Genomic DNA, 25,297 nt, shown 5'->3' with positions numbered 1-25,297 from the left:
CGAGTATTTTTCCTTGTACATTTCAGAGACCGGCGAAGACACTTCCGCACCTTCTTTGCGAGTACACTCCCAATCTCGACAGGCTACCCATGTTCCTGATGCGTCTTGGACCTTAGGTACGGTCCAACGCTATATTCTCATTCCACAGATACCAAGTCGTCTCAGGTCCTCTGGGAATCCGAGAAAGAGTGCTTGTGCTCTTTCATGCGCGACCTAGCGTACTTCTACTCCCCAGCCCCACTGTCCGTCATCTAAGCGGCCGCCTCTGACGAAGATGAACAAAACAAGCAGAAATATGAAGCATAGCGCATTCGAAACATCCTATTTCATGCGATGCGCAAGTACCTGGCAGCTCCTAAGGACAATGACGTCGTGCAGGTGGCAAGCTTACCGGATCTTTATCGGGTCTTCGAATTGTCTTCGAACGCTGTTAGACTTCACATCATACTGCAATTTCTATCCGCGAATACTGGTGCATAACTCTAGAGCTGCCATAATGTATGTAAACTACAGTGATTTTATAATTCTAATGATGCATCTATAACGACGAAAGCGTCGTGAAGATAAGTCAATACAATCCCTTTCCATCGGGAACGGAACGATAAAAGGCCGGATAGTCGTACTTGAATGCGTCTACCTCAGACTCGTCGATGCAGTCAGCTGAAAGGTCGCGTATTCCACTGATATGGAACACATCTTCGAAGGGAGTCTGGGGCATTTTATTAGAGCTGTGTGTAGATCCAACCAGAATGGACGCGACTTTATCTTTGCGTCAGTGTTCCCGTCCAATTTTATTCAGTCTCGAATCTCGATGCTAGTGCCTATACTTATGATAAACCTTTTTTGTGGCATAACTGATGAGTATGTGGTGTTCATATACACTGGTAGGGCCTGGAATTTTTGTCCGTGCCGCTGGTTCTTATTCGACGCATGTCTTTGTCTTCCTGCGAAGGAATGTGACTCAGCCGAGGGTAGAACCTTGCCAGTGACATTGACCCCGTGGACCAATCTCCCCTCCCCCAGTAGATATCTACATGCTGGTCTCCAAAATATACGCATGTCATGCCTGTCGTTCCCCAACGCCTCATGTATGACATGCGTTTACCAAGTCAGAGATGACTGACGATTCAATATCAATTTCGTTGAGGTCTTGATACTTCCCACTTCCGTGCACACACTGCCCCATGACTTCCTCTATTCCAGGAGTCTAACAAAATGCAAGCACCGTCATGATGAGAGGACTACTAACTATTGACCAAAGCTCTCTAGCATGTTGCTGGCTACAGTCCTCAACTCCTTCACAGCAATGATGATTCCCTCTCCCTGCTCTAAACCTCGCATCTCTGGTCGCATCTTCAATCTCAATGCCAGGCCCGTCTTCCGCAGTTGCATCTTCGGCTCCAGACTTCCGAGAAACTCGTCCAGACTTCCGATGAGCAACTCGAGATCAGATTCCGAAGCAATCTGCATATACTTCTTTGTGCCATCCACAAGAACAAGGAGGGGATCGAAATAGCGTGCATCGTCAATGTCATAGGGAGGTTTGTTCCACGCGCTTCTCATCACGTCCCACCACTGCTGCTCCGTAACAGAATCGAGCGATGTGACCGGTGTTTGTTTAGATGTGATTTGGAGGAGGATACCAGCTATGTAAAAGGCATGCTGCGTGGGTGATTCGGAATTGCAGTACTTTGGAATCATACTGATGCACCGATCGATATGGCGATCACTAAACAAATGGGGGTGCCAGTTGGAATTCCTCGCGAGGGCACAGACCAGTTCGACATAGCACAAGTCGCGGTGATAATCGACAAGGCGGTCAGGATCATCATTGGCGGGTGTTGTACCTGGGTGTGGACAAACCACAGATAGGATAGCGGGGGAGAGCTTGGTCACAACTATGTCTCGTATCGTCGTATCATCAATGACATCAATCAAGGCGATTTGTTCTCGCGCACTGTGAGCAGCGCGAAGAGCGGCATGGCGCAAATGAAGAGGCATGTTGCTATCCATGTAGGCGATTAGCCTCTCAATGAACAGATGTTGTTTAGCGGGGCTGCAGCACACTCCCATGCTACCCAGCAGTAAAAGAATGTCATACACCGCTTCATCGTCAAAATAGATGTAGTCGAGGTAGTCTACAAGCCAGTCAAAGTCTTCTGGTGAGTGGGAATCGCCTTGCCAAAACCAGTCGGCTGACCACAGCCTGGTAGGGTCCCGAGAAACGTCAGAAGCAGCGAACATGAAGTGCAGTACCTTTCGCAGCACTGCCAAAGAAACCGAAGCATCATTTTTTTCGGATGATTTCGCTCGTGAATGAATCTTCCTGCACACGTCCAGGTTCCGCATGGTGTAGAATAAAGGACTATATGAACATCCAGCAAGCTCAATGATGCGACAGATAATGTCGAGGAGTCTCAATGCCCGGCGGGCGACTCCTGTCCTATCTTGGTTGAGTTCATCTCCGTCGTATGCCCAGAGAGCCTTTTGGAACTGCGCCAAAAGAGACTTCCTGAGTTGAGGCAGAGTAGGGCTACACGATCTCTTTGTTAATGAAGGCAGAAAAACTACAAAATGAATCGATGGCACCTTTTATCAATTTGAACTATGTCTTTCTTCTCAACCTGAGCTCCGACCATGACGCAAGCAAGAAAAATGCAATTGGCCACGATTTGTTTTGACGAAGAGGATGGGAATAATAGTAACTTTGTCATCACTTTTATCGCGAGGTCTTCTATGTCTTCGTTCACTCGCCCAGTAACAAAGTGATAAGGAAGGACATGCGACAGCCACTCAGGGACGGAGTCAGGGGAAGCCTCTGACTAAAAAATGTCCCACCTATTGCCATCTGGATGACAAAGATTCATAGTCGTGTCAAGTACTGTCTGGTCGCTTGTGCGCATGGCCAGGGAAATCCCAACAAACATGTCGAAGTCTCATCTCCAACGGACAGTAAATTCGCCGCGATCAGGATATGCTTGAAGAACACATCCATAGTATAGATGACTTAGAGCCATTGCACATGCAGAGGCCTTCTCCTTCAACGATGGTACGATGTGTCCCTGAATGTTGACACAGCTTATGAAAATATCAAACAGCTGATGCAGTATGTCTTGAACGTCAAGATCCAGGGGCCATTCGACCTGCGGAACAAGCCTGGCAGCGGCAATAAATACTTGAGGATCTGTAGATGTCTCAAGCAGCCACTTGACGCTAGGCGCTTCGAGATCATTTGTGGGTATGTCAGGGAGATGGAGGGTAAGGGTGGGATGAATCTCTGCCCAAACATCCAGATCCTGGACGAGCAGTTGCGCCTCTGAGTCTATAACCTTGTTGAAGAGTATAAAAACCAAAGAATGCAACCAGTTATGAAGTTCTAGTGATTAAATGCTAAAGAGATCATCATTTGAATGTACATACCGGAGGTACAGGACCTGGGGAATGATTGAGCCTTGAGTATCTTTGTGATAGTAGATAAGATCGTCACCTCTAAATACTTCAGACGATAGGGTCCATCCCAATCTAACGATACTAGACAATCGTTCCAGCATGGCTGACATGAAACGGTCAAAACCTGTGCGCGTGGAAGAAGACATAACTTACCGTGCAGTGATATCATGAGCCACTGGAAATCACAGGAAACTCGTTTGAATGCCAGGTGGAGAAATCCTGCAATATTGATTCAGATAGGGAACAACCACCAGAATTCATGATCTTACTGTCGATGCGCAACACGTACAATATCGTCGATGTCGGTGTCTGAAATGGACAGGCAGTAGATATCAGACACGCCATCACAGTCAGAGAATAAAAGAGAAATCCGAAGACCGTCGTTCCAATGATGACCCAGGCGATGCTCGCCTGCTTGTACCACAAATTGGCGCCAAGAGCAATCCCAAAGAGAAGAAGAGAGATCTGAAGTAAGACCGGAAAGGATTGTACGACAGCATCAAAATGCCATGTGACGAGGCCGTTGAACTTCTCTTGCCTGCGCTTTGCTTGTTCCTCCTGCGAGCCGCGGCCATATCTGTTTGACTTGTAGTACCCGAGCCACTGCTTTCCCAGCACGGCCCCGAATGCAGCTAGCAAGCTCATGGACAAACTCGCATATGCGATCATTTGAATCCACAAGGTCGGCGCAGTCAGAGACCAGGTAGATGCTGGGTCTGCAGGCTTGGAGCCTGCCTCAGCGAGGTTGCCAAGTCCAATCTGCACGAGTTGCTTCAAAAGGGCATTCGTGGTGTCACTAGGGTCAGGACTGAGGTTGGACCCCATCGCGACAATGAAAGACGTGTTGACAGCGGAGAAAAGACCAGACTGGTTAAACATCAGTTTCAGAATGGAATGCAGATAAGCACGCAAAACTTGCGAAGATCAAGACAATGTCCATGTCGGTAGTGTATCGCTCGAGGAACTCGCTGTCGTGTTCCTCTGCGACTCTTTTGTACACCCCCCAGAAACGAGACCGTTCGTCCTTTCCACTCTTCGACACAATTGTCGAGTCCTGGAGAATATCCCATACTTGCTTCATGATGTTTGCTCTGCGTGTGGGGCGTCGTTAGCTGTGATCGATAAGCTTCAAGTTTTTCACTCACAATTCGCTTAGAGTTGGCTGGTCCTTCTCCGCCTCGCTGAGACAATTGAGAAGTATGTTTGACGTCATTATTGACAACTTACAGAACTAAATTGCCGACTGGTGGAACATTGGATGCACTTTCCTGTACCAGAGGTCCAGACGGCCGTGAAGGTCCAGCATTCGAGCTGCAATTCTAGTAAGGAGTGGCGAAGATGTCCGTCAGGGCAGAAACACATACATTCCTGATGGCAGCTCCACCGAAGATCCAACGTTTATCTTGTCCCTGTCTTGCTGTTAGACGGGCGACAGGTTCCAGGAAGCTGCAACTCACTCCTCGACGGGTCCTACGGCGTCATACTGCGAGGGAGGCTGCTCATCGTTCAAGTCGGTGCATTGATCCTCGTCGTCGGTGCCTAATGCTTGTGACATGAGGTTGTTATACCTACTAGTATTACTCACGATAAGTTTTGAACACTTCAAAAAACTCGCTAAAGCTTCAAAAAACTCGCTAAAGTCTTTAACAAACTCGCTAAAGTCTTCAACAAACTCGGCCAGAAAGCCATCAAGACACACGGCACACACGGCATCAGAGCGGACTTGGAAACACTTAGTCAAATTTTAAGGCATGTATACTACACAAAAATATATAGATGTAGCTAGGTATCTAATGAACGAGATATAACAAAAAAGAAATGTGTGATAGTGAGGGAAACACGAGATTCAGAACGGAAGTATGAGAGAGTGAGAGTGCGGGCGCATGAGCTGGGAGGTAGAGTTAGGGGATTCCGTTTGATCCGGCGTTCGAACGCTGAATGTGTGACAGCAAGGGAGACACAAGCAGTGTAAGAGGGCGGGAGCATGTGCTAGGAGATAACGAACATGTTGGGGGATTCTGTTTGATCCGGCATTCGAACGCTGGACGCGTGACAGCGAGGGACACAACAGCAGTGTGAAGGGCGGGAACATGGACACAGGTGTGTGGGGCTGGCCCGGCCGGGAGATACAACAACAGCCGGTAACAACAGACTACAAAAGAAATTCATAAGTCAGATAGCAACAGCAGCAAAAAAACGCGACAGCAGAAAGCAGCAATGATGATACAAAAATAAGCCGCTAGCGGACAGTATGATAGGAAGGGGAACAACAGCAGCAAACATGTCAGCTATCAGACGCAGAAGCGGTACTACCGCTCTGCGTCATCTGGTGAAATTGAATCTTCAGGCGCCACATCTCTGCCTCCTTGTCAAGCGCAAGGGCCTGGGCCTCGTGCACTCGGACATCTGTCTCGCGAAGGCGGATTTCCGCGTCCTTGGTCTCCTGCTCTCGTTGATGGCTGGCGGCAGCTTGCATGGCCTCATGTGCGCGCGCCTCGCGAAGATACTCGTACTTCTTCGTCTCGCGATGGTAGTCCTTCTTCACATCAAGCTTCGCGAGGAAGCGCTCGTGCTTGAGGTTATGGCGTGATGTGACGTCCAATTGAATACTCCCAATCTCACCATTGACCCTCTCAACCTGCTCCTGAATGTCGGACTTTGCTTTCTTCTTCTTCGACCCTGTGGTCTTCGGTTGCGCTGATATTGAGGTCTGGAGGGTCGGAGACGCAGGAAAATCTGACGATGAAGTGTTGTGAGTCGTCGATGAAGGTGTCGACGAGCTACGAGTCATCCCTGGCGACGACGATGCAATAGACGAAGGTCTGCGTCGTGCGTCGTAGCCAGAGGGCCCCTGAGCGCTGAATGCTGCACGGCTGTCGTAGAAAGGAGTGGGTGACTTCTGCGTGATTGAAAAAGGGATGGGGTGGTTAGGAGGAGGAGACGGCGATGATGGGAGTTGTCGTTTTTTCCCGGCAACCTTTGGAGGGCTGTTAAGGTCATAAGTAGGGTGCGGGGCATCAGTGTCCATATTGTCGTCATCCAAGTGGTCTAGTGCATTGCCCAGAGGGGCACGGAAAGCAGCGGAATATAAGTCGTCGTCGTCGTCGTCGTCGTCAAGATCAGGAACATTGCCCATAGTGGTATCGAAGTCGGCATTTGGAGGTGCCGGAGGAGCAGGAGGAGCAGGAGGAATAGGAAGAGCAGGGAAATGAGGAAAAGCAGGAGTGGGAGCAGTGGGAGGAGCAGAAGGAAAGGGAGCAGGTGAAGGAATGGGAGCAGCGGGAGCAGGCAAAGGAATGGGAGCAGCGGGAGCAGGTGAAGGAACGAGAGCAGCAGGAGCAGCAGGTGCTAGCAGACGAGGATCAATTTGTGAATCAGTAAATGGGCGGCTATGAGGAGGCAGAACATGAGAGGGGGGCTGAGCCCTGGTAGCACCCCTGGTATGTGCGGAGGGGCCAGCCCTGCCACGCGGACGTACTAGCGCGTACATGTCACCAGCATGGTCAACGCCAGGCTTGGACGATGTAGTTTTTGCTGCAAAGGAGGGATTTGAGTGCCAGATGGCGTCGAGTTCCTTGTACCATGGAAATTCGCGACAGACTTCTTCTACAAATTTGAATCGGTCAAACCGCTAAACAAATAAATAAGAATGCTCACCTTGTAGATTTTTAGCGGAGGCGTCATCAAGAGGGACTACACCAGCACCGGTTGCGCTGAATTTAGCCTTAAGGGGCTTATATTTGTTTTTGAGACTAAGGATCTTATCAGCGCATAGTACAAAAAATATAAACATGACATACCTTGTGATACGGTTGTTGACAGAGTCACGAAATTTCTTCTGACTGTTTGCATATTCCAGCCCATATTTTGCGTGATGTTTGAAGATGACCTGAGCAATAACAGAGTAGATCTGAGACTTGTCCTTTCCCGAGGGACGAGCAGAAGAACTTGAATCCAGAGAGGGAGGTGGTTTCTTGCCATCAGAGTAGAATAAGATACGACAGTCGGGAGGGTGTTCGGTGAGCCAGGTGACCAAGACGTCAGTGAGAGTGTCATCACTCTGCCACTGAATCGTCAGCTTGGGTTTTGGATCGGGGGAGGTGGTTGTATTTGAGATGTCGACGGCTCAGGATCCATCGCTCTAGAGCACACTGGAGGGTTGCCTCCAAGTCGTGCAGAACGACGGAGGCGTTGTTGGCGAACAGCAGGCATATTTCGAACTCAGCCATGGTGCCGAGCCTGACTTCCAAATTTGCCGCATGCGGCTGTGCTTGTTTTCAAGCTTTAGCGAGTTTTCTGAAGTGTTCAAAACCTATCGTGAGTAATACTACTATATTTAATCTCAAGAAAAACAAGTGAAATTGGAAGTCTCAGGTGAACTGGCAGAGTAGACTCGGAGTGGTATGCAACAAGTCGGTGAGTGGAGCAGCCAAGCTTGAATTTCAAATTCGAGATAATTGGTAATTGAGTCGATCAAGAGTTGACAAAATAGTCATACTCTATAGTATTTCCAGTTCGTGACTGTCTGGTATCTGTTGACGAAGGCACCGTCACATGTGATCGCCTTCAACGAAAAGATGCAGCAGTGCACAGCCACTGCCACTCCCGTGAAGTTCTACTATCGCTAAGTAATTGTAAATGGCACAAGTCGGGCAATGGGCATACTTGGACGTCAAAACTTGCTGGTACGTCATGTTCCTGATATTCAATGCTGCTTATATTCATGCAAAGATGTCAACCGCAGACTCAACAAGTCCCTTTTTTACTCCATCGACGTACTGCCTAACATCATTAGCAATAAACAAAATGCACTGTTGTACTTGCACAGACTCTATGATCAATCGCGTGTCTGATCTCATCCCTTTTACCATCTTATCGCTAAAATTGACAACTCTCGTCCAGTCCTGCCCACAAGGATGAAAGTCTCAAAGCACTACGCTTGGACATGCAAAGTACCTATTGGTTCAATAGGTCGGTCGAGGGGTGCCTGTTGCATGGCCCAGGCCGGTCACGACGACAAAGACCTCCAGAAATTTTTCGGACCTTGGTATCATGGAATTCGACGACGACATCCATGTCAGTCTTTACTCGATTCTCTACGCTAAATTTCGATCGGCCTGCATATCTCTGGCAAATAATTATATCCTGGTGTTCGCTCGATGCTGTAACAGATGATGAAGTATTAAAATGGATGTGGTTGCTTCAACAACAATGTGTTCACGCGTTACATGGCCCACATCCACTAGTAACCTCCACAAAGTATCCTTGTACGAATTCTACAAGCGTCTGTCCACTGAAAACCACAACTCTGCATGTGTTTGCCAATCGCAAAGCGCAATACTACGACCACAGTGGGGTCCACAAGCGTCTGTCCATTGAAAACATGGGTTTGTCCATCGCAAAGCACAATACCACGACCACAGCAGGGAATCGTATATATACCTACTCTCATACTTACCCAGTACCATCATCCGCTCCAGTTCAATCGTACATTCACCTCACAAGTGGTATCCTCACTCATATTCTTATATAACCAATCATGCCAAAGGTAAGCCCAATCAGGCGCATACTTCGTGCATTGACTTGAAGACTAACTCTCGTAATATTTAGACCTACGCTTGCTCTATCTGCAACCAAGCTTTTCCAAAGTTCGCCGACTGCAAGGCACACGAGGCCATGCATTCACCAGAAAAGTACGTGTTTCTACCCTATGGTATGTAGCTCACCTAACTTACATTCGCTCATGCAGTGCGTACTTCTGCACCTGGGAAGGGTGTAACTTTGTGACATTGCACAAAGCAAGCTTCCATTATCATACTGATGTGCAGTACGTGGTCATTCATCACCATCACCGATTCCGCCTGATCAACAATTCTATTTGATTTCATTTTAGTACGGGCAAGCAACGCTTCGTCTGTCCTCACGATGGCTGTGACTACAGAACTCACACCTCTTCCAACATCACACAACATCGCAAGAAAGAACATGGGTATGTTCCTCGGCCGTGCAGTCGTCGTGGTCCCTCTGCAACGAATTCATCCGGGGCCCAGTCGTCGTCCCAGCCTCCGCCGCCGGCAGAGCCCCTTCCCTTTGGTACACTCCACCAATACCAATACCAACTCCAACCCATGCAACCGCAACCCATGCAATCCTATCCCACCCAATACCAACCCCAATCAACTCAATACCAGCCTCCCCCACCTATCCACAACCAGTCGTTGGAAGTCTTATACGGACCAGCAGGTACCGCACACGACTACACCATGTACACCGGACCTGCGAGGGCCCCCAATGGGTGGACTGAGGGATGCCTGTGTCCTGAGTTGATGCAGAGACGCCCTTCGGAGATGCCAGGGTATGAGTATCGGCGTTATTAGTTTTGCATCATCTCAAGAATCGAACATCACTCTATGTTACTTTTTTCTTTCTTGCTTTCTTTGTGATAGTCGTTCTTTGATTTTTCGTTTATTTGTGCACCATGAGGAACTCTGGGCACCCTTCCACTCGTTTATATGTTTCATTTATCACTTTGCGATGTTTTCCCTGGAGGATAATACATTCTTTTAGTATATGTAATTTGTTCTGAGTTGTGAATGTTCGTCTTCCTCAAGTTTGATTCCAGCGTGATCACCGCTCAGCACTCATTCTCCGTGTAGTTGTAATCGGTCAGTAGGTGCTTTGACACATGGTCAGCAGTTCCAAAGTCCCAATAGATGTTTTACGCATGCATGTGACATTATCATTAGATCGTGATGTAAGCACTGGCGCGAGGACGGCGACCTCTACAGAAAAATGGACTGATCGAGAGTACGGTGTTGTGTAAAATTAGGAGCCTTTGGCTCTACATAACCAATGAATACTGTCACGATCCACGCGTGTGCATGAAGTGCTTTGCTTACACAAAGGGAAGCGAGGGCGCTCACAGCTGCATCAGAGAACAGTTGAGTCTTGTGTTGAAACAGTTCAGTAGAGTCTGATTCGGCTTGTGGGTCAGACCGGTCATTCATAGCCGCAACCGCAGCTCTTTATCGCTGCTTTGCTGATTCGGCCTGAACACCATACCATAGCACTGGCACCATTCTTTACACAAAGTCTGTAAAGAGTCGCATACGCTACGATGAAACGAATCGTTCCAAGTCAGAGCTTCGCCAGACCATCAAAGAATCATTCGGCCAGACTGGAGAAATAGCAACGCAGGCGCTGGAGTGCATAGTTGTCACGATTCTCCGTGTTCTGAGTGAATGTGAGGGCATACTACAGCCAAGTGCAGACGAGCTTCAAGTTGAGTCATCATAAAATTAAAGAAAGGCAAAGTTTGGGCAAAGTGATTCAAATCCTCTGAAGCTCGAGAACAACATTAAGTGCATGGCGTTTTGCGAACAAGCAGCTGAGGTTGAATTTCAAATTCCAGATAGTTGGTAATTGAGTCTCGATCGTCATACTCTAGTACTTCCAGGCCTTTCCATCGTACAGCCCTACCACACAACAAAGCTCAAGCAGCTCAGCATTCACGACAGCCGTTCAAAATATATTCACTCCCTACCCTGCTAGTCAATGCCCCTGCTGAAGTGTGTCAGTGTTCCCCTCAAGTTCCAGTCCAGTCTCGATGCTACGTATACTTATCATGAACCTTTGTTTGTGGCGTAACTGATGAGCGTGTGGTGTTTATAGGGCCTGGAATTTGTGTCCGTGCATGATTCTTACGAGTCCGCACGCTAGCAGCATCGAGAATTTGACGTACATCGTCCCAGACATCTCCATCGTGCTGCATTTCTCAGACATCCTTGAGAATGTAGTTATGGAGGTATGTATCACTTATGCTAGCCCATCGCACCACTGAATGCTTTTCCACAGTTCCGGACCCATCGCTCATCTAACAATTTTCTCAGATTGCTCTGGAGTGGCAGGCTGCTGAAGTGCCTACATGTCGCAGTTTCATCTGAACAGGGCAACCACACTCCATGAAGGTGAGTTCACGTCCTTTGACATCGTCATCTGCGTCTCAGATCTCAGATGTGGAAGCCTCACCCATCGCCCGGACTTTCCAGGAATCAGAGGCTGGGACTGCGAAGCCTGCGCTGGGGAAGCTCGGATGGTCTATCGAGAACTGATGATCTAGAAGGGCAGAATGATGCGGAGCGTGAGGAAGGAGGCAGACAACACTAGCAATTTGCTTCCGGTGGACAAATTTATTGATTTCAGCGGTATGATTTGCACCTCTACCAACAAAAAGTGATTGTGATACGGAGACGAATGGTTTTTAATAAATCTGTGTCTGTCGCCCCATCTTTGTCTTGGTGCGCATATCGACGAAGGGATGTAACCGCGACAGCTGAGCGCAGAACCTTGTCCCCGTGGAACAACCTCCCCTCCCCCAGTCGACATTTAGGTGCTGGTCTCCTAGATGTTTGCATCTCATGCTCATTGTTCCTCACACTTCACAAGCGTCTACCAAGTCAGAGATGGCTGATGATTCAGTATCGATTTCATTGAGATCTTGATATGCCCCACTTCCGCGCATACACTGCCCGCAACTTCCTCTATTCCGAGACTCTAACGCAGCATGCAAGTCATGATTAGGGGACTAATAATTACTGACCAAATCTCTCCAGCATGTTGCTGGCTGCAGTCCTCAACTCCTTCGCAGCAATGATGCTCCCCTTTTGCTGCTCTAAATCGTGCATCTCCTGTCCTATCTCCCGTGGTCGCCACTTCTGTCGTATGGTCCACTCGAATAATCTGACTATGCTATCCACATTTCCGATGAGCTGCTCGAGATCAGATTTCGAAGCAATCTGCATATACCTCTTTGTGCCATCCACAAGGACACGAAGGTGCTTAAAAGAGCGCGCGTCATTAAGGGCATAGGGAGGTTCATACCACGTGGTTTTCATCAGGTCCCACCACTGCTGCTCTGTAACAGAATCGAGCGATGTGACCGATGTCCGTTCAGCTGTGATTAGGAGGAGGATACCAGCTATGTAAAAGGCATGTCCGCTGTAGAGGGGATTGCAGTACTGTGGGATCATACTGATGCACCGATTGACATGGCGATCCGCAAACAAATAGGGGTGCCAGTCGGAATTCCTCACAAGGGCATGGACCAGTTCGAGGTAGCACAAGTCGCGGTCATCATCGAAAAAGAGGTCGAGATCATCATTTGCGGGTGTTGTACCTGGGTGCGGACAAAGCACGGACAGAATAGCAGGAGAGAGCTTGGTCAAAATAATGTCCCGTAGCGTCGAATCACCAATGGCATCAATCAAGGCGATTTGTTCTCGGGCGCTGTGAGCAGCACGAAGAGCGGCATGGCGTAAATGGAGAGGCATGTTACTATCCATGCAGGTGACGAGCTTCTCGATGAACAGATGTTGTTTAGCGGGGCTGCAAAACACTCCCATACTACCCAGTAGCAAAAGGACGTCATATGCCGCTTCGTGGTCGTCGGAATAAATGAAGTCGAGGTAGTCTACAAGCCAGTCAAAGTCTCCTGGCGAGTGGGAATCGCGTCCGACAACCCAGTGGGCTGACCACAGCTCGGCAGGGTTCCAAGAAACACGAGAAGCAGCGAACGTGAAGTGCAGTACCTTTTGCAGCACTGCCAAAGAAACCGAGGCATCATTTTGTTCGGATGACCTTGCTTGTAAGTAAATCTTCCTGCACATGTCCAGGTTCCACATGATGTGGAATGAAGGATTAAAGGTATCTTTGACAAACTCGAGGATGGGACAAATGATATCGAGAAGCTTCCATGCCCAACGTGCGACTCCTGTGCCATTTTTGTCGAGCTCGCCTCCATCCCATGGCCGGAGAGCGTTTGGGAACTGCGCCAAAAGAGACGCCTTGAGTTGGTCCAGAGCAGAACTACACCGTCTCTTTGTCATTCATGGCAGAAAAATTACAAAATGAGTCAATGGCACCTTTTATCAATCCGAACTATGTCTTTCTTGTCAACTTGAGCCCCGACCATGATGCAAGCAAGAAGAATGCAATTGGCTAGGATTTGATTCGACGGAGAGGATGGGGATGATAGGAATTTTGACATCACTTGTATCGCGAGGTCTTCTACGTCTTTATTCACTCGCCCAGTTACAAAATAATAAGGAAGAAGATGTGACAGCCGCTCATAGATGGAGTCAGGGCAAGCCTCTGATAAATGAATACTCCGCGTATTGATTTCTGGACGACAAAAATTTAGAGTCGCATCGACCATCATTCGGTAGGCTCTGGGCATGATGTCGTAAATCCTAAAAAACACATCGAAGTCCCGTTCCTCGCGAGTAATAAATTCGCCACGGTCAGGATGTGCCCGAAGGACACATCCATAGTATAGATGATTTAGGGCCATTACACATGCCAATGCCTTCTCCTCCAAAGACGGTATGATGTACCACCGGTGGTCGATGCAACTCTTATAAATATCATACAGCTGATGCAGCATGTCTGAAACATCAAGATCCAGGGGCCATTCGACCTGTGGGACAAGACTGACAGCAGCAAGAAATACTTCAGGATCCGTAGATGTCTCAAGTAGCCACTTGACGCTAGGCGCTTCGAGATCGCTGGTGGGCATGTCAGGGAGGTAGAGATCAAGGGTGCCTTCATTCTCCACGAAAGCATCCAGATCCTGGTCGAGCAGTTGCGCTTCTGAGTCCACGACATTTGTTGCAGAATGCAGAGCCAAAGAACGCAGCCGGCTATGAAGCCTGGTGATGAATTGCCGAAGAGATCGTGTGCATGTAACTATTGCAAGTACAGGGCCTAGGGAGTGAATGAGCACTGAATGTATCTTTGTAATAGTAGATAAGATCGTCACCTCTAGATACTTGAGACAGTCGGATCCATCCCGATCTGACGATACTAAACAACCGTTTGACCACGCCTGATATGAAACGGTCAAAACCTGTGCACATGGAAGAAGACATAACTCACTGTACAGTAACGTCGTGGGCCGCTGGAAATAACAGGAAACTCGTTTGAATACCAGGTGTAGAACCCCTGTAATGTCAATTCAGATAGGGAACGATCACCAGAATTAGGTAAAATGATCTTACTGTCAATGCGCAAAATGTGTAATATCGTCGATATTGGTGTCTGAAATGGACAGGCGGAAGATATCAAACAACCCATCACAGTCAGGGAATAAAACAGAAATCCGAAGACCGTCGTTCCGATGACGACCCAGGCGATGCTCGCCTGCTCGTACCACAAATGGGCGCCAAGAGAGATCCCAAACAGAAGAAGAGAGATCTGAAGTAAGACTGGAAACGATTGCACGACAGTATCAAAATACCATGTGATGATGCCGTCGAACTGCTCTTGCCTGCGCTTTGCTTGTTCCTCCAGCGAACCACGACCATATCTGTGCGACTTGTAGTACCCTAGCCACTGCATTCCCAGCACGGCCCCGAATGCAGCAAGCAAGCTCATGGACAAACTCGCATATGCGATCGTTTGGACCCATAAGGTCGACGCGGTCGGAGACCACGTAGATGCTGGGTCTACGGGAGTGGAGCCTGCCTCAGCGAGATTGCCGAGTCCGATCTGCACGAGTTGCTTCAAAAGTGCATTCGTGGTGTCACTAGGGTCGGGACTGAAATCGGACTCCATCGCGACAATGAAAGACGTGCCGACAGCGGAGAAAAGACCAGACTGGTCGAACATCAGTCTCGAAACGGAAAACGGAACACAGATAAGCAGGCTGAACTTACGAAGATCAGGACGATGTTCATGTCGCTAGTGTATCGCTCGAGGAACTCGCTGTCGTGCTCCTCCGCGACTCTTCTGTACACCCTCCAGAAACGAGACCGTTCGTCCTTTCCACTCTTCGACGCAATTGTCGAGTCCTTGAGAACATTCAATACTTCCTTCATGGTATTTGCTCTGCGTGTAGGGCGTGGTCAGCTGTGATCTCGTGGCTGCAAGTTTTTGGCTCACAATTCGCTCAGAGTCGGCTCATCCTTCTCTGGCACGACCTTTTTCGCCTCGCTGAGACAATTGAGCAGCATATTTGACATCATTATTGACAAGAACTTACGTTGCTAAATCACTGACTAATGAAACATTGGATGTATTTTGCTGTACCAGAAGTCCTGACGGCCGTGAAGGTCCAGCATTTGAGCTGCAGTTCTAGTGAGGAATAGCTCAAGCGCCCATCAGGGAAGAAACACATACATCCCTGATGGCAGCTCTGCCAAAGGTTCAACATTGATATTCTCCCTGTCTTTCTGTTAGACGGGTGACAGATTCCAGGAAGCTGCAACTCACTCCTCGATGGGTCCTACGACATCCTTTTGCGGGAGAATTTGCTCGTCGTTGTGGGTGCGTTCATCCTCGGCGTCGTCGGTGGCTGATGCTTGTGACATGAAGAAGTTATAGGTACTATATTGGATTCCAAGAAAAGCTAGTGAAATTGGGAAGAGTCTGAGATAAGCGGACAGAGTAGACTTGGAGTGGAACGCAGCAAGTCGTTTAGGCGGCTACCACTCAAACTATGACCAACACGTGCCTGCGAGCGTTGACGCCGAAAGTTTTTGTGAGAGCTCCCTGCAGTGAACTGAGACCTTACCATCATGATGGTGATAGATCCTTCTGGGCCCGGTCTTTATGCATGGCACTCCATTGAAGTAGATCAAGCTGACATGTGGATATTTTATTGGGCCATCTACGCTCATATAAGTCGAGCTCGATGCATTTCTGAAAGGGTGTGCACTGAGAGCTCTGTTTATACTGGACGTTACGAACGACTCCTCGTGATAATGCAATGACCCCGAAATGCCGATTGAGTTTTCTTGGAGGATTTCGTCAAGGAAGGGCAGCTTTATCATGACATTGGCAAGGTGTCAAATTTAGATTCAAAGGTATGATGATGGGGCAGCAACGGTACGATCACGTGATCAGTCTAAGATCAAGTTGACTTTGAGCATGGCATGCGGTCGTCGCTCTCCTTCTCTAGAACCACCTGGCCCTCATCAACCGCGAATACGTACTAACGAAATTCACCTCTAGGTCATACACAGACCCGCTTCTGCGTTAAAAGAGCTGCCGGAAAACAGCCTTGACGCCGGGTCTCCTTCCATTCAAGTCACCGTCAAGGATAGCGGTATGAAGCTGCTTCATATTCAGGACAACAGCTGTGGCATTCGTGTGCGTCTTCCTCACATTCGCATGAGGGCATTCCATTGAGCTTGTTTGAAGAAAGAGGACTTACCCTTGCTTGCTGAGCGCTTTACTTTACTACTCGAGTAAAGATCACTACGACGGCCGGCGTTTTGCGAAGAAAGGTTTAAAAGTGCCCGAAAGCGGCACCATTCATACGCTTTGGGCTCCTGCACCGTGCTGTCGAGCTTGCAAGCAATCTGGGAGTATGTCGCATTCAGGAATGCACCCTAGGAGATAGGAAATATGATGAGGGTGTTGCGTTTCCTTATGAGCGCGATGGAGGACGCAAAGATTTACACCACGGAGGCTCCCCCAGATGCAAGACACATAAAGAACGTGTTATACTGGTACATCTACCTCACTCTTACTATCAAGGGACCAGAGACGCCAGCAGACAGGTATGCTCACCGGCTTTGGCATTCAATGACCTCTCTACAACCGAGCGCAGGTCGCATTCAAGAAGTTGGAGTATGCTGACGAATTTAGCATACTTCTGGGCATTTTTGTCCCGAGAATACAGTTGCGCCTGGCCCAGCAAACCATTGTTAAGCGCTACCCCACTGCTGTGCAAGAGTGGAGGATTTGATTGCGCGCTTTGACGAGGTGATGACGGATGAGCGCCCCATCTCATTAAAGCAAGCTGAAGATGATCTTGCCGCATGGCTTGACGACCTCCATCTTGATCACAGAGAGGAAGACGAGCCTCACCCGCAGAGATGCTCACACTCACGAGTCAGTCCGAACACTGGTGTTGTACAGATGTTCGTGGTGTAGCAATCGCAGTGCTGCACTGAGGATGTGCAGTGGTTGCGAGAAAGCGAGGTAACTAATTCATTCACTCCTGTCATAGGCAGATGATTGTCCATGATTTTTCAGGTATTGCGATGCTGGATACCAAAAGTCGCATTGGTTGGAGCATAAGGTCATGTGCAGGACTTGAATGGCCTGAAATATCTCATTCTTGCTGTCGTACCAGTTTGCGATGGCTCTTAATCCTGATGCCCGTTAGTCCAAGTTCTCAACCTATCTTGGCCCTCTCTGATTACCTTCCCCAGCCCATCTGCGATGTGCGGGTAGGTACTTATGACCACTCTTGATGTTCCTGTATTGGTACAGTAAAATATGTATTATGCTACACACGATTCGACTGCAATAACAACATTTCCTCGTACTTCGCCTTTTATTCAACTTGCTCGATTCGTACGCTTCCTCTTTCCTGTCCTGAACTCTTCGAAAAGTTCATCTTTTCTAAGTAGCCACCTCCGCGTCGGTTAGCGCTCGTCCTTGACATCACTCGACGTGACATGCGTGCACCAGTCCATTGCGGATTTATCCAGTGGTAATCTTCTTGGCCTTCTGAGTCGGTATGTCCACCAATGATGCGAGGCTTGCGAGGACCTGGAGGTTTCCGTGTGGCAGCTTTCTGTGATGCAGGTTGTATCGGATCTGCTGAACTCGATGCCGATGCATTCACATCGGCGGTTGAAGACAGAGTCAGGGGCTGATGCAGCAGCTGACGGCAACCCTGATGGATCCCATCGCGGCCACTTCTTCACTTCCTCCAAGTCCTCAGGGACTTCGACCACTTCTCTTGACATCACTAAGCACGCTGTAAGAAGGAACGAGAGTGGACGGACATACATGATATTCTTCCCTGCGAAAAGGTAACATTTCTAGATCTTGATGAGCTTCTTTGGCGGCTCCTCGACCTTTGGAGACGGTGGCGTAGCGACAGACGCCTGGAAACTGGCCCATAGAGCATCGTGCGCTCTGTAGAGCAGGATAAGTATACGTATACTTGACCTATAGGGTCACCCGACATACCTCACTTTTTCTTCTCAACTAGATCTTCCTCTTATTGAGAGTATAGCAGGGCGTTCACGCGAGGCTAGACAGGTAAGATCTCAGTATTCGGATTACGAATCTCTTTATTGACAAGTGTTTTTACCTAGACAGGTAAGCTACGGTATACGTTAGTACTTGTACTCAAACGTTACATTAGAAGACTTACATCTCAGTATTCGGATTACGAATCTGAGATGTTTCGATGGTGGATGGCTGCTTTTATATGGTGAGTGCGCCAGCTGGCCTTTTGATGAAAACATATACTAAAGGAATGAAAAAAGATAGCCGACGTTGACACGTCGTCTGGAATCTCCGTTTGGTGGCGCTCGCACCTCGAGCTGCCTTACTCTTCGGCCGTAGTCCCATATCCTCCTCTATCGGCCTTTCCGTCCTCGGGTTCTTCGGCTCTCAACACCTCTTTCACTTCATTTGTCACATTCGTATCATCTTTTCCTTCTTCGTCTCCCTAAGAGCTATCCGAGCCTGTTTGGTTTGTCAGACAAGACGATTTTTGATGAGATACTTAACCTGTCATCACACCTTGGTGTACACGTGTTCGGTGGGCGCCTAGTCTGGATCATCGTCTTCGGTTTCAGATGTTGGGTCGCGTAGTGCAGGAGACATTGTGTGGTGTTGTTTGATGTTGAAGGTGTTGAGGAACGGTCGTCAACGAACGTCAATTGGCAGTACTTTAAACTCTTCATTAACATGGCTATGTGGCGGCTAAGTAAGAGTCATGTGTGCAGCTTCAGCAGCTGATCTCACTTAATTGCGTACATATACCAGCACTGCTTTTTCTATTGACTGAAGTTGACTCGGACAACCTGGTTTTTCTGACTAGATCAACTCTCACTCGACCACGGTGTATGAGGTTTCTTTGATATTCCCACAAAGTACTGAAACGATGGTTGAATAGCCAGGTGCCTCGATAACATGATCAAAACTCGAAAACAACGAATTCGAACTGATGCTGTTCCGAATGAATTTGAGAGCACTGTACTGTGAAACTGCGTCTTGCTTCGCAGGAGAGCAGTGAGTAAGTAGATATGAACAACAGCCGAGTGCAGATGACGTCCGAATCTAGATTTCGATCGGACGTCTATATCAAATGATGCGAGAACCCACTGGCACAGCATGAGATCGGTGTCAGGTACACAATTCAAATTCCAGATAATTGATACACTATACTCTCTCGTAATGCCCTACCACACAACAAAGCTCAAAAGCTCGGCACTCATGACAGCCATTCAAAATCTATTTGTTCCCTACTCGAGTCAATGCGGCTGCTGAAGTGCGTCAGGGTTTCCCTCAAGTTCCTGTCCAATTTGGTTCAGTCTCGATGCTACGTATACTTATCATGAATCTTTGTATGTGGCGTAACTGATGAGTGTGTGGTATTTATAGGGCCTGGAATTTGTGTCCGTGCATGATTCTTAAGTCCGCATGCTATCAGCATCGAGAATTTGACGTACATCATCCCAGACACCTCCATCGCGCCTCATTTCTCGGACGTCCTTGAGAAAGTAGTTATGGAAGTATGTATCACTCATGCTAGTCGATCGCACCACTGAATCCTTCGCCACAGTTCCAGACCCAACACTCATTCAACAATTCTCTCGCATCGCTCTCCATTGGCCGACTGCTGAAGGGACGTATCGCAGTTTCATCTGAACAGGACAGCACTGATTCACTTCCAGTGGTCCACTTTATTGATTTCAGCGCTATTATTTACACCTCTGCCAAAAAAAAGCGATTGTAATATGGAGACGAATGGTTTTTAATACGTCGGCGTTTGTCGCCCCATCTTTGTCTTCATGTGCATATCGATGAAGGGATGTGACCGGGATAGCAGAACGCAGAACATTGTCCCCGTGGAACAACCTCCCCTCCCCCAGTCGACGTTTAGATGCTGGTCATGCCGTTGTTCCTCACGCTTGACAAGCGTGACTGCGAAGCCTACGCTAGGGAAACTCGGATGGTCTATCGGGAACTGATGATCTCGAAGGGCAGAATGACGCGGAGCGTGAGGAAGGAGACAGATGGCGCTGACTAGGACAACACTCATTCGCTTTCGGTGGATAAATTCATTGATTTCAGCGCTATGATTTACACCTCTGCGAAAAAAGGCGATTGTAATAAGCAGACGAATGGTTTTTAATAAGTCTGTGTCTGTCACCCCATCTTTGTCTTCGTGTGCATATCGACGAATGGATGTGACTGGCAGCTGAGCGCAGAACCTCGTCCCCATGGAACAACCTCCCCTCCCCCAGTCAACATTCAGATGCTGATCTCCTAGATATTTGCATCTGAGTCATGCCCATTGTTCCTCACGCTTGACAAGTATCTACCGAGTCAGAGATGGCTGATGATTCAGTATCGATTTCGTGAGGTTTTGATACTCCCCACTTCCATGCATACACTGCCCATAGCTTTCTCTATTCCAAGACTCTAACGCAGCATGCAAGACATGATTAGGGGACTGATGATTACTGACCAAAGCTCTCCACCATGTTGCTGGCTGCAGTCCTCAACTCCTTCGCAGCAGCGATGACCCCCTCTCCCTGCTCTGAATCTTGTATCTCCTGTCCTATCTCGTGTAGCTGCCTCTTCTGTCGTATGTCCCCCTCCAGTTCTTCGATAAACTGATCCACATTTTCAATGAGCTGCTCGAGATCAGATTTCGAAGCAATCTGCATATACTTCTTTGTGCCATCCACAAGAACAAGAAGGAGCTTGAGATAGCGTGTATCGTCAGTGTGAACAGAATACCCCCATGCGCTTCTCATCACGTCCCACCACTGTTGCTCTGTAACAGAATCGAGCGATGTATCCGATGTCTGTTCGGGTGTGATTTGGAGGAGGATACCAGCTACGAAAAATGCATGCCCGTAGTACCTCGATTTGCAGTACTGTGGAATCATGCTAATGCACCGATCAATATGGGGATACCAAAACAAATGGGGGTGCCAGTCAGAATTCCTCGCGAGGGTAAAGACTAGTCTGAGATAGCACAAGTCGCGGCCATAATTGAAAAAGAGGTTGGGATCATCATTCGCGGGTGTTGTACCTGGGTGTGGACAAAGCACGGACAGAATAGCGGGAGAGAGCTTGGTCAAAATCATGTCCCATAGCGTCGAATCATCAATGGCATCAATCGAGGCAATTTGTTCTCGGGCATTGTGAGCAGCACGAAGAGCGGCATGGCGTAAATGGAGAGGCATGTTACTGTCCATGCAGGCGATGAGCCTCTCGACGAACAGATGTCGTTTAGCGGGGCTGCAGCACACCCCCATACTACCCAGTAGCAAAAGGATGTCATATGCTGATTCGTAGTCGTCGGAATAAATGAAGTCAAGATAGTCTACAAGCCAGTCAAAGTCTTCTGGCGAGTGGGATCCATTTCCCCACCAATGCGGATCCCACACTTTGGCAGGGTCACGGGATACCTTGACAGCAGCCAAAGTGAAGTGCAGTGCATTTCGTGGAGCTGCCAACGAAACCGAGGCATTGGACGACCTCGCTCGTGAATAAATCTTCCTGCACATGTCCAGGTTCCGCATGGTGCCGGATGCAAGAAGAAGGTGGGGACCGGCAAGCTCGAGCATGCGCCAAATGATATCGAAGAGCTTCCGTGCCCAGCGTGCGACTCCTGTCCTATCTTTGTCGAGCTCTCCATCCCATGCCCAGAGAGCCTTTTGGAACCGCGCCAAAAGGGACCTACTGAGTCGAGGTAGAGCAGAACTGCACGATCTCTTCGTTAATCATGACAGAAAAACTACAAAATGAGCCGATGGTACCTTTTATCAATCCGAACTATGTCTTTCTTGTCAACTTGAGCCCCAACCATGACGCAAGCAAGAAGAATGCAATTGGCTAGGATTTGATTCGACGGAGGGGATGGGGATGAGGATGAGGACGATAGCAATTTTGATATCACTGTTATCGCGAGGTTTTCTATGTTTTCATTCACTCGCCCAGTTACAAAGTGATAAGGAAGAAGATGTGACAGCCGCTCATAGATGGAGTCAGGACAAGCCTCTGAGATATCAATAGTCCAGCCATTGCTATCTGGATCACAAAAATTTACAGTCATATCAAGCACCGTTTGGTCAGCTGTGTCCATGCGCCGGCGAATCTGATAAAACACATTGACATCTTGTCCCTTGCGAATGATAAATTCGCCACGGTCAGGGTATGCCTGAAGAACACGTCCATAGTATAGGTGAGTTAGAGCCGTTGCACATGCCGAAGCCTTCTCCTCCAAAGACGGTACGATGTGGTCCTGAATGTCGACGCAAGTCGTAAGAATCTCAACCAGCTGGTGCAACATGTCTGAAACATCAAGGTCCAGAGGCCATTCAACCTGCGGGACAAGCCTGGCAGCAGCGAGAAATACTTCAGGATCCGTAGATGTCTCGAGCAGCCACTTGACGCTAGGCGCTTCGAGATCGCCGGTGAGTATGTCAGGGAGGTGGAGGTTACGGGTGTCATCATTGTCCGCCAAAACATCCACATCCTGGCCAAGCGGTTGTGCCTCGGAGTCCACGACTTTTCTTGAAGAACGCAGAACCAAAGAACGCAGCCGGTTATGAAGCCTGGTGATGAACTGTCGAAAAGATCGTGTGAATGTACCTATCGCAAGTACAGGCCCTAGGGAGTGAATGAGCACTGAGTGTATCTTTGTAATAGTGTAGTGGCTAAGATCGTCACCTCTAGATACTTCAGACAGTCGGGTCCATCCCGATCTGACGATACTAAATAATGGTTTGAGCACGCCTGACATGAAACGGTCAGAACCTGTCCACATAGAAGAAGACATAACTCACTGTGCAGTAACGTCGTGGCCCGCTGGAAATAACAGAAAACTCGTTTGAATACCTGGTGTAGAACCCCTGCAATGTTGATTCAGATGGGGAACCACCACTAGAATACGGCAAAATGATCTTACTGTCGACGTGCAACACGTGTAATAGCATTGATATCGGTGTCTGAAATGGGCAAGTGGTAGATATCAAACAAGCCATCACAGTCAGGGAATAAAATAAAAATCCGAAGACCGTCGTTGCGATGAGGACCCAGGCGACGCTCGCCTGCTCGTACCACAGATGGGCGCCAAGAGAGATCCCAAACAGAAGAAGAGAGATCTGAAGTAAGACCGGAAACGATTGCACCACAGCATCAAAATACCATGTCACAATGCCGTCGAACTGCTCTTGCCGGCGCTTCCCTTGCTGCTCCTGCGAGCCGCGGCCATATCTCTTCGACTTGTAGTACCCTAGCCACTGCATTCCCAGCACCGCCCCAAATGCAGCGAGCAAGCTCATAGACAAACTCGCATATGCGATCGTTTGGACCCATAAGGTCGACGCAGTCGGAGACCACCCAGATGCTGGGTCTACGGGAGCGGAGCCTGCCTCAGCGAGATTGCCGAGTCCGATCTGCACGAGTTGCTTCAAAAGTGCATTTGTGGTGTCGCTGGGGTCGGGACTGAAATCGGACTCCATCGCGACAATGAAAGACGTGCCGACAGCGGAGAAAAGACCAGACTGGTTGAACATCAGTCTCGAAACGGAATACAGATAAGCAGGCTGACTTACGAAGATCAGGACGATGTTCATGTCGCTAGTGTATCGCTCGAGGAACTCGCTGTCGTGTTCCTCCGCGACTCTTTTGTACACCCTCCAGAAACGAGACCGTTCGTCCTTTCCACTCTTCGACGCAATCGTCGAGTCCTTGAGAACCTCCAACACTTCCGTCATGATATTTGCTCTGCGTGTAGGGCGTGGTCAGCTGCGATCACTTGGCTTAGAGTTTTTGGCTCACAAATCCCTTAGAGTCGGCTCGTCCTTCTCTGTCACAACCTTTTTCACCTCGCTGAGATAATTGAGCAGCATATTTGACATCATCATTGACAAGAACTTACATTGATAAATCACTGACTAATGAAACATTGGATGTATTTTGCTGTATCAGAAGTCCCGATGGCCGTGAAGGTCCAGCATTTGAGCTGCAGTTCTAGTAAGGAGTAGCTCAGGCGCCCATCAGGGAAGAAACACATACATCCCTGATGGCGGCTCTGCCAAAGGTTCAACATTGATATTCTCCCTGTCTTTCTGTTAGACAGGTGACAGATTCCAGAAACCTGCAACTCACTCCTTGATGAGTCCTACGACATCCTTTTGCGGGAAAAGTTGCTCGTCATTGTGGGTGCGTTGATCCTCGGCTTCGTCGGCGCCTGATGCTTGTGACATGAAGAAGTTATAGGTACTATGTTGGAATTGGATTCCAAGAAAAGCTAGTGAAGTTTGGAAGAGTCTCAGGTGAGCGGACAGAGCAACTCGAGAGATGATTAACAGCAAGTCGTTTAGGCGGCTATCCCTCGAACCATGACCAACACGTGCTTGCGAGCGTTGACGCCGAAAGTTTTCGTGAGAGCTCCCTGCAGTGAACTGAGACCTTACCATCATGGTGGTGATAGATCCTTCTAGGCCCGGTCTTTATGCATGGCACTCCATTGAAGTCGATCAAGCTGACAAGTGGATATTTTATTGGGCCATCTACGCTCACATAAGATGAGCTCAATGCATTTCTGAAAGGGTGTGCACTGAGAGCTCTGTTTATACTGGACGTTACGAACGACTCCTCGTGATGATGTAATGACCCCGAAATGCTGATTGAGTTTTCTTGGAGAGGATTTCGTCAAGAAAGGGCAGGTTCATCATGACATCGGTTTAAGGTGTCAAATTTAGATTCAAAGGCATGATGACGGTGAAAGTTGGGCAGCAACGGTACGATCACGTGATCAGTCTAAGATCAAGTTGACATGGCAAGCGGTCATCGC

The 25,297-nt window shown here is 48.5% G+C and overlaps 8 protein-coding genes across 8 annotated transcripts; 3 read left to right on the top strand and 5 right to left on the bottom strand.

The window, feature by feature from the left end:
* Positions 1 to 3,615: 3,615 nt before the first annotated feature.
* On the bottom strand, positions 3,616 to 4,329 carry F5891DRAFT_963386 (uncharacterized protein; the record flags this gene model as incomplete). The annotated part of the gene is made up of 1 exon (XM_041375995.1): positions 3,616 to 4,329. One exon carries the CDS (start codon positions 4,327 to 4,329, stop codon positions 3,616 to 3,618), a length of 714 nt encoding a protein of 237 aa, XP_041218790.1.
* A 40-nt stretch (positions 4,330 to 4,369) lies between these two features.
* Positions 4,370 to 4,534, bottom strand: F5891DRAFT_915064 (uncharacterized protein; the record flags this gene model as incomplete). Its single annotated transcript, XM_041373691.1, has 1 exon — positions 4,370 to 4,534. A coding segment is annotated over one exon (165 nt), but the record flags the coding sequence as incomplete, so codon positions are not given.
* A 4,455-nt stretch (positions 4,535 to 8,989) lies between these two features.
* F5891DRAFT_1196740 (uncharacterized protein) lies at positions 8,990 to 11,561 on the top strand (the record flags this gene model as incomplete). The annotated part of the gene is made up of 9 exons (XM_041368350.1): positions 8,990 to 8,998; positions 9,061 to 9,143; positions 9,200 to 9,277; positions 9,344 to 9,805; positions 11,028 to 11,063; positions 11,122 to 11,254; positions 11,305 to 11,350; positions 11,398 to 11,417; positions 11,457 to 11,561. 9 exons carry the CDS (start codon positions 8,990 to 8,992, stop codon positions 11,559 to 11,561), a joined length of 972 nt encoding a protein of 323 aa, XP_041218788.1.
* Positions 11,562 to 14,806: 3,245 nt separating this feature from the next.
* Positions 14,807 to 15,323, bottom strand: F5891DRAFT_1153523 (uncharacterized protein; the record flags this gene model as incomplete). Its single annotated transcript, XM_041365188.1, has 2 exons — positions 14,807 to 15,102; positions 15,162 to 15,323. Coding segments are annotated over 2 exons (456 nt in total), but the record flags the coding sequence as incomplete, so codon positions are not given.
* A 1,135-nt stretch (positions 15,324 to 16,458) lies between these two features.
* On the top strand, positions 16,459 to 16,635 carry F5891DRAFT_963411 (uncharacterized protein; the record flags this gene model as incomplete). The annotated part of the gene is made up of 1 exon (XM_041375999.1): positions 16,459 to 16,635. A coding segment is annotated over one exon (177 nt), but the record flags the coding sequence as incomplete, so codon positions are not given.
* A 243-nt stretch (positions 16,636 to 16,878) lies between these two features.
* On the top strand, positions 16,879 to 17,564 carry F5891DRAFT_1208048 (uncharacterized protein; the record flags this gene model as incomplete). Its single annotated transcript, XM_041369090.1, has 4 exons — positions 16,879 to 17,009; positions 17,098 to 17,184; positions 17,326 to 17,433; positions 17,488 to 17,564. 4 exons carry the CDS (start codon positions 16,879 to 16,881, stop codon positions 17,549 to 17,551), a joined length of 390 nt encoding a protein of 129 aa, XP_041218785.1. The 3' UTR covers positions 17,552 to 17,564.
* Positions 17,565 to 20,844: 3,280 nt separating this feature from the next.
* F5891DRAFT_1067642 (uncharacterized protein) lies at positions 20,845 to 21,772 on the bottom strand. Its single transcript, XM_041363158.1, has one exon. It carries the CDS (start codon positions 21,687 to 21,689, stop codon positions 20,943 to 20,945), a length of 747 nt encoding a protein of 248 aa, XP_041218784.1. The 5' UTR covers positions 21,690 to 21,772; the 3' UTR covers positions 20,845 to 20,942.
* A 1,474-nt stretch (positions 21,773 to 23,246) lies between these two features.
* On the bottom strand, positions 23,247 to 24,829 carry F5891DRAFT_1153519 (uncharacterized protein; the record flags this gene model as incomplete). The annotated part of the gene is made up of 6 exons (XM_041365187.1): positions 24,610 to 24,829; positions 24,517 to 24,561; positions 24,380 to 24,463; positions 24,280 to 24,330; positions 24,054 to 24,225; positions 23,247 to 24,002 (listed from the first exon to the last, which is right to left on the bottom strand). The coding sequence occupies exons 1-6, from the start codon at positions 24,705 to 24,707 to the stop codon at positions 23,247 to 23,249; spliced, it is 1,206 nt and encodes a 401-aa protein (XP_041218783.1). The 5' UTR covers positions 24,708 to 24,829.
* Positions 24,830 to 25,297: the final 468 nt, after the last annotated feature.

This window comes from Suillus fuscotomentosus, assembly GCF_016647785.1.
Source record: "Suillus fuscotomentosus strain FC203 chromosome Unknown F5891scaffold_106, whole genome shotgun sequence".
NCBI lineage: Eukaryota > Fungi > Basidiomycota > Agaricomycetes > Boletales > Suillaceae > Suillus > Suillus fuscotomentosus.
Note: the sequence above shows the minus strand (reverse complement) of the source record. Positions and strands in the feature narration are given on the sequence as shown.

Bases quoted from the DNA above. Each gene is read 5' to 3' on its own strand.
- F5891DRAFT_1067642 (XM_041363158.1), bottom strand. From the start codon at position 21,689: ATGGACAGTAACATGCCTCTCCATTTACGCCATGCCGCTCTTCGTGCT.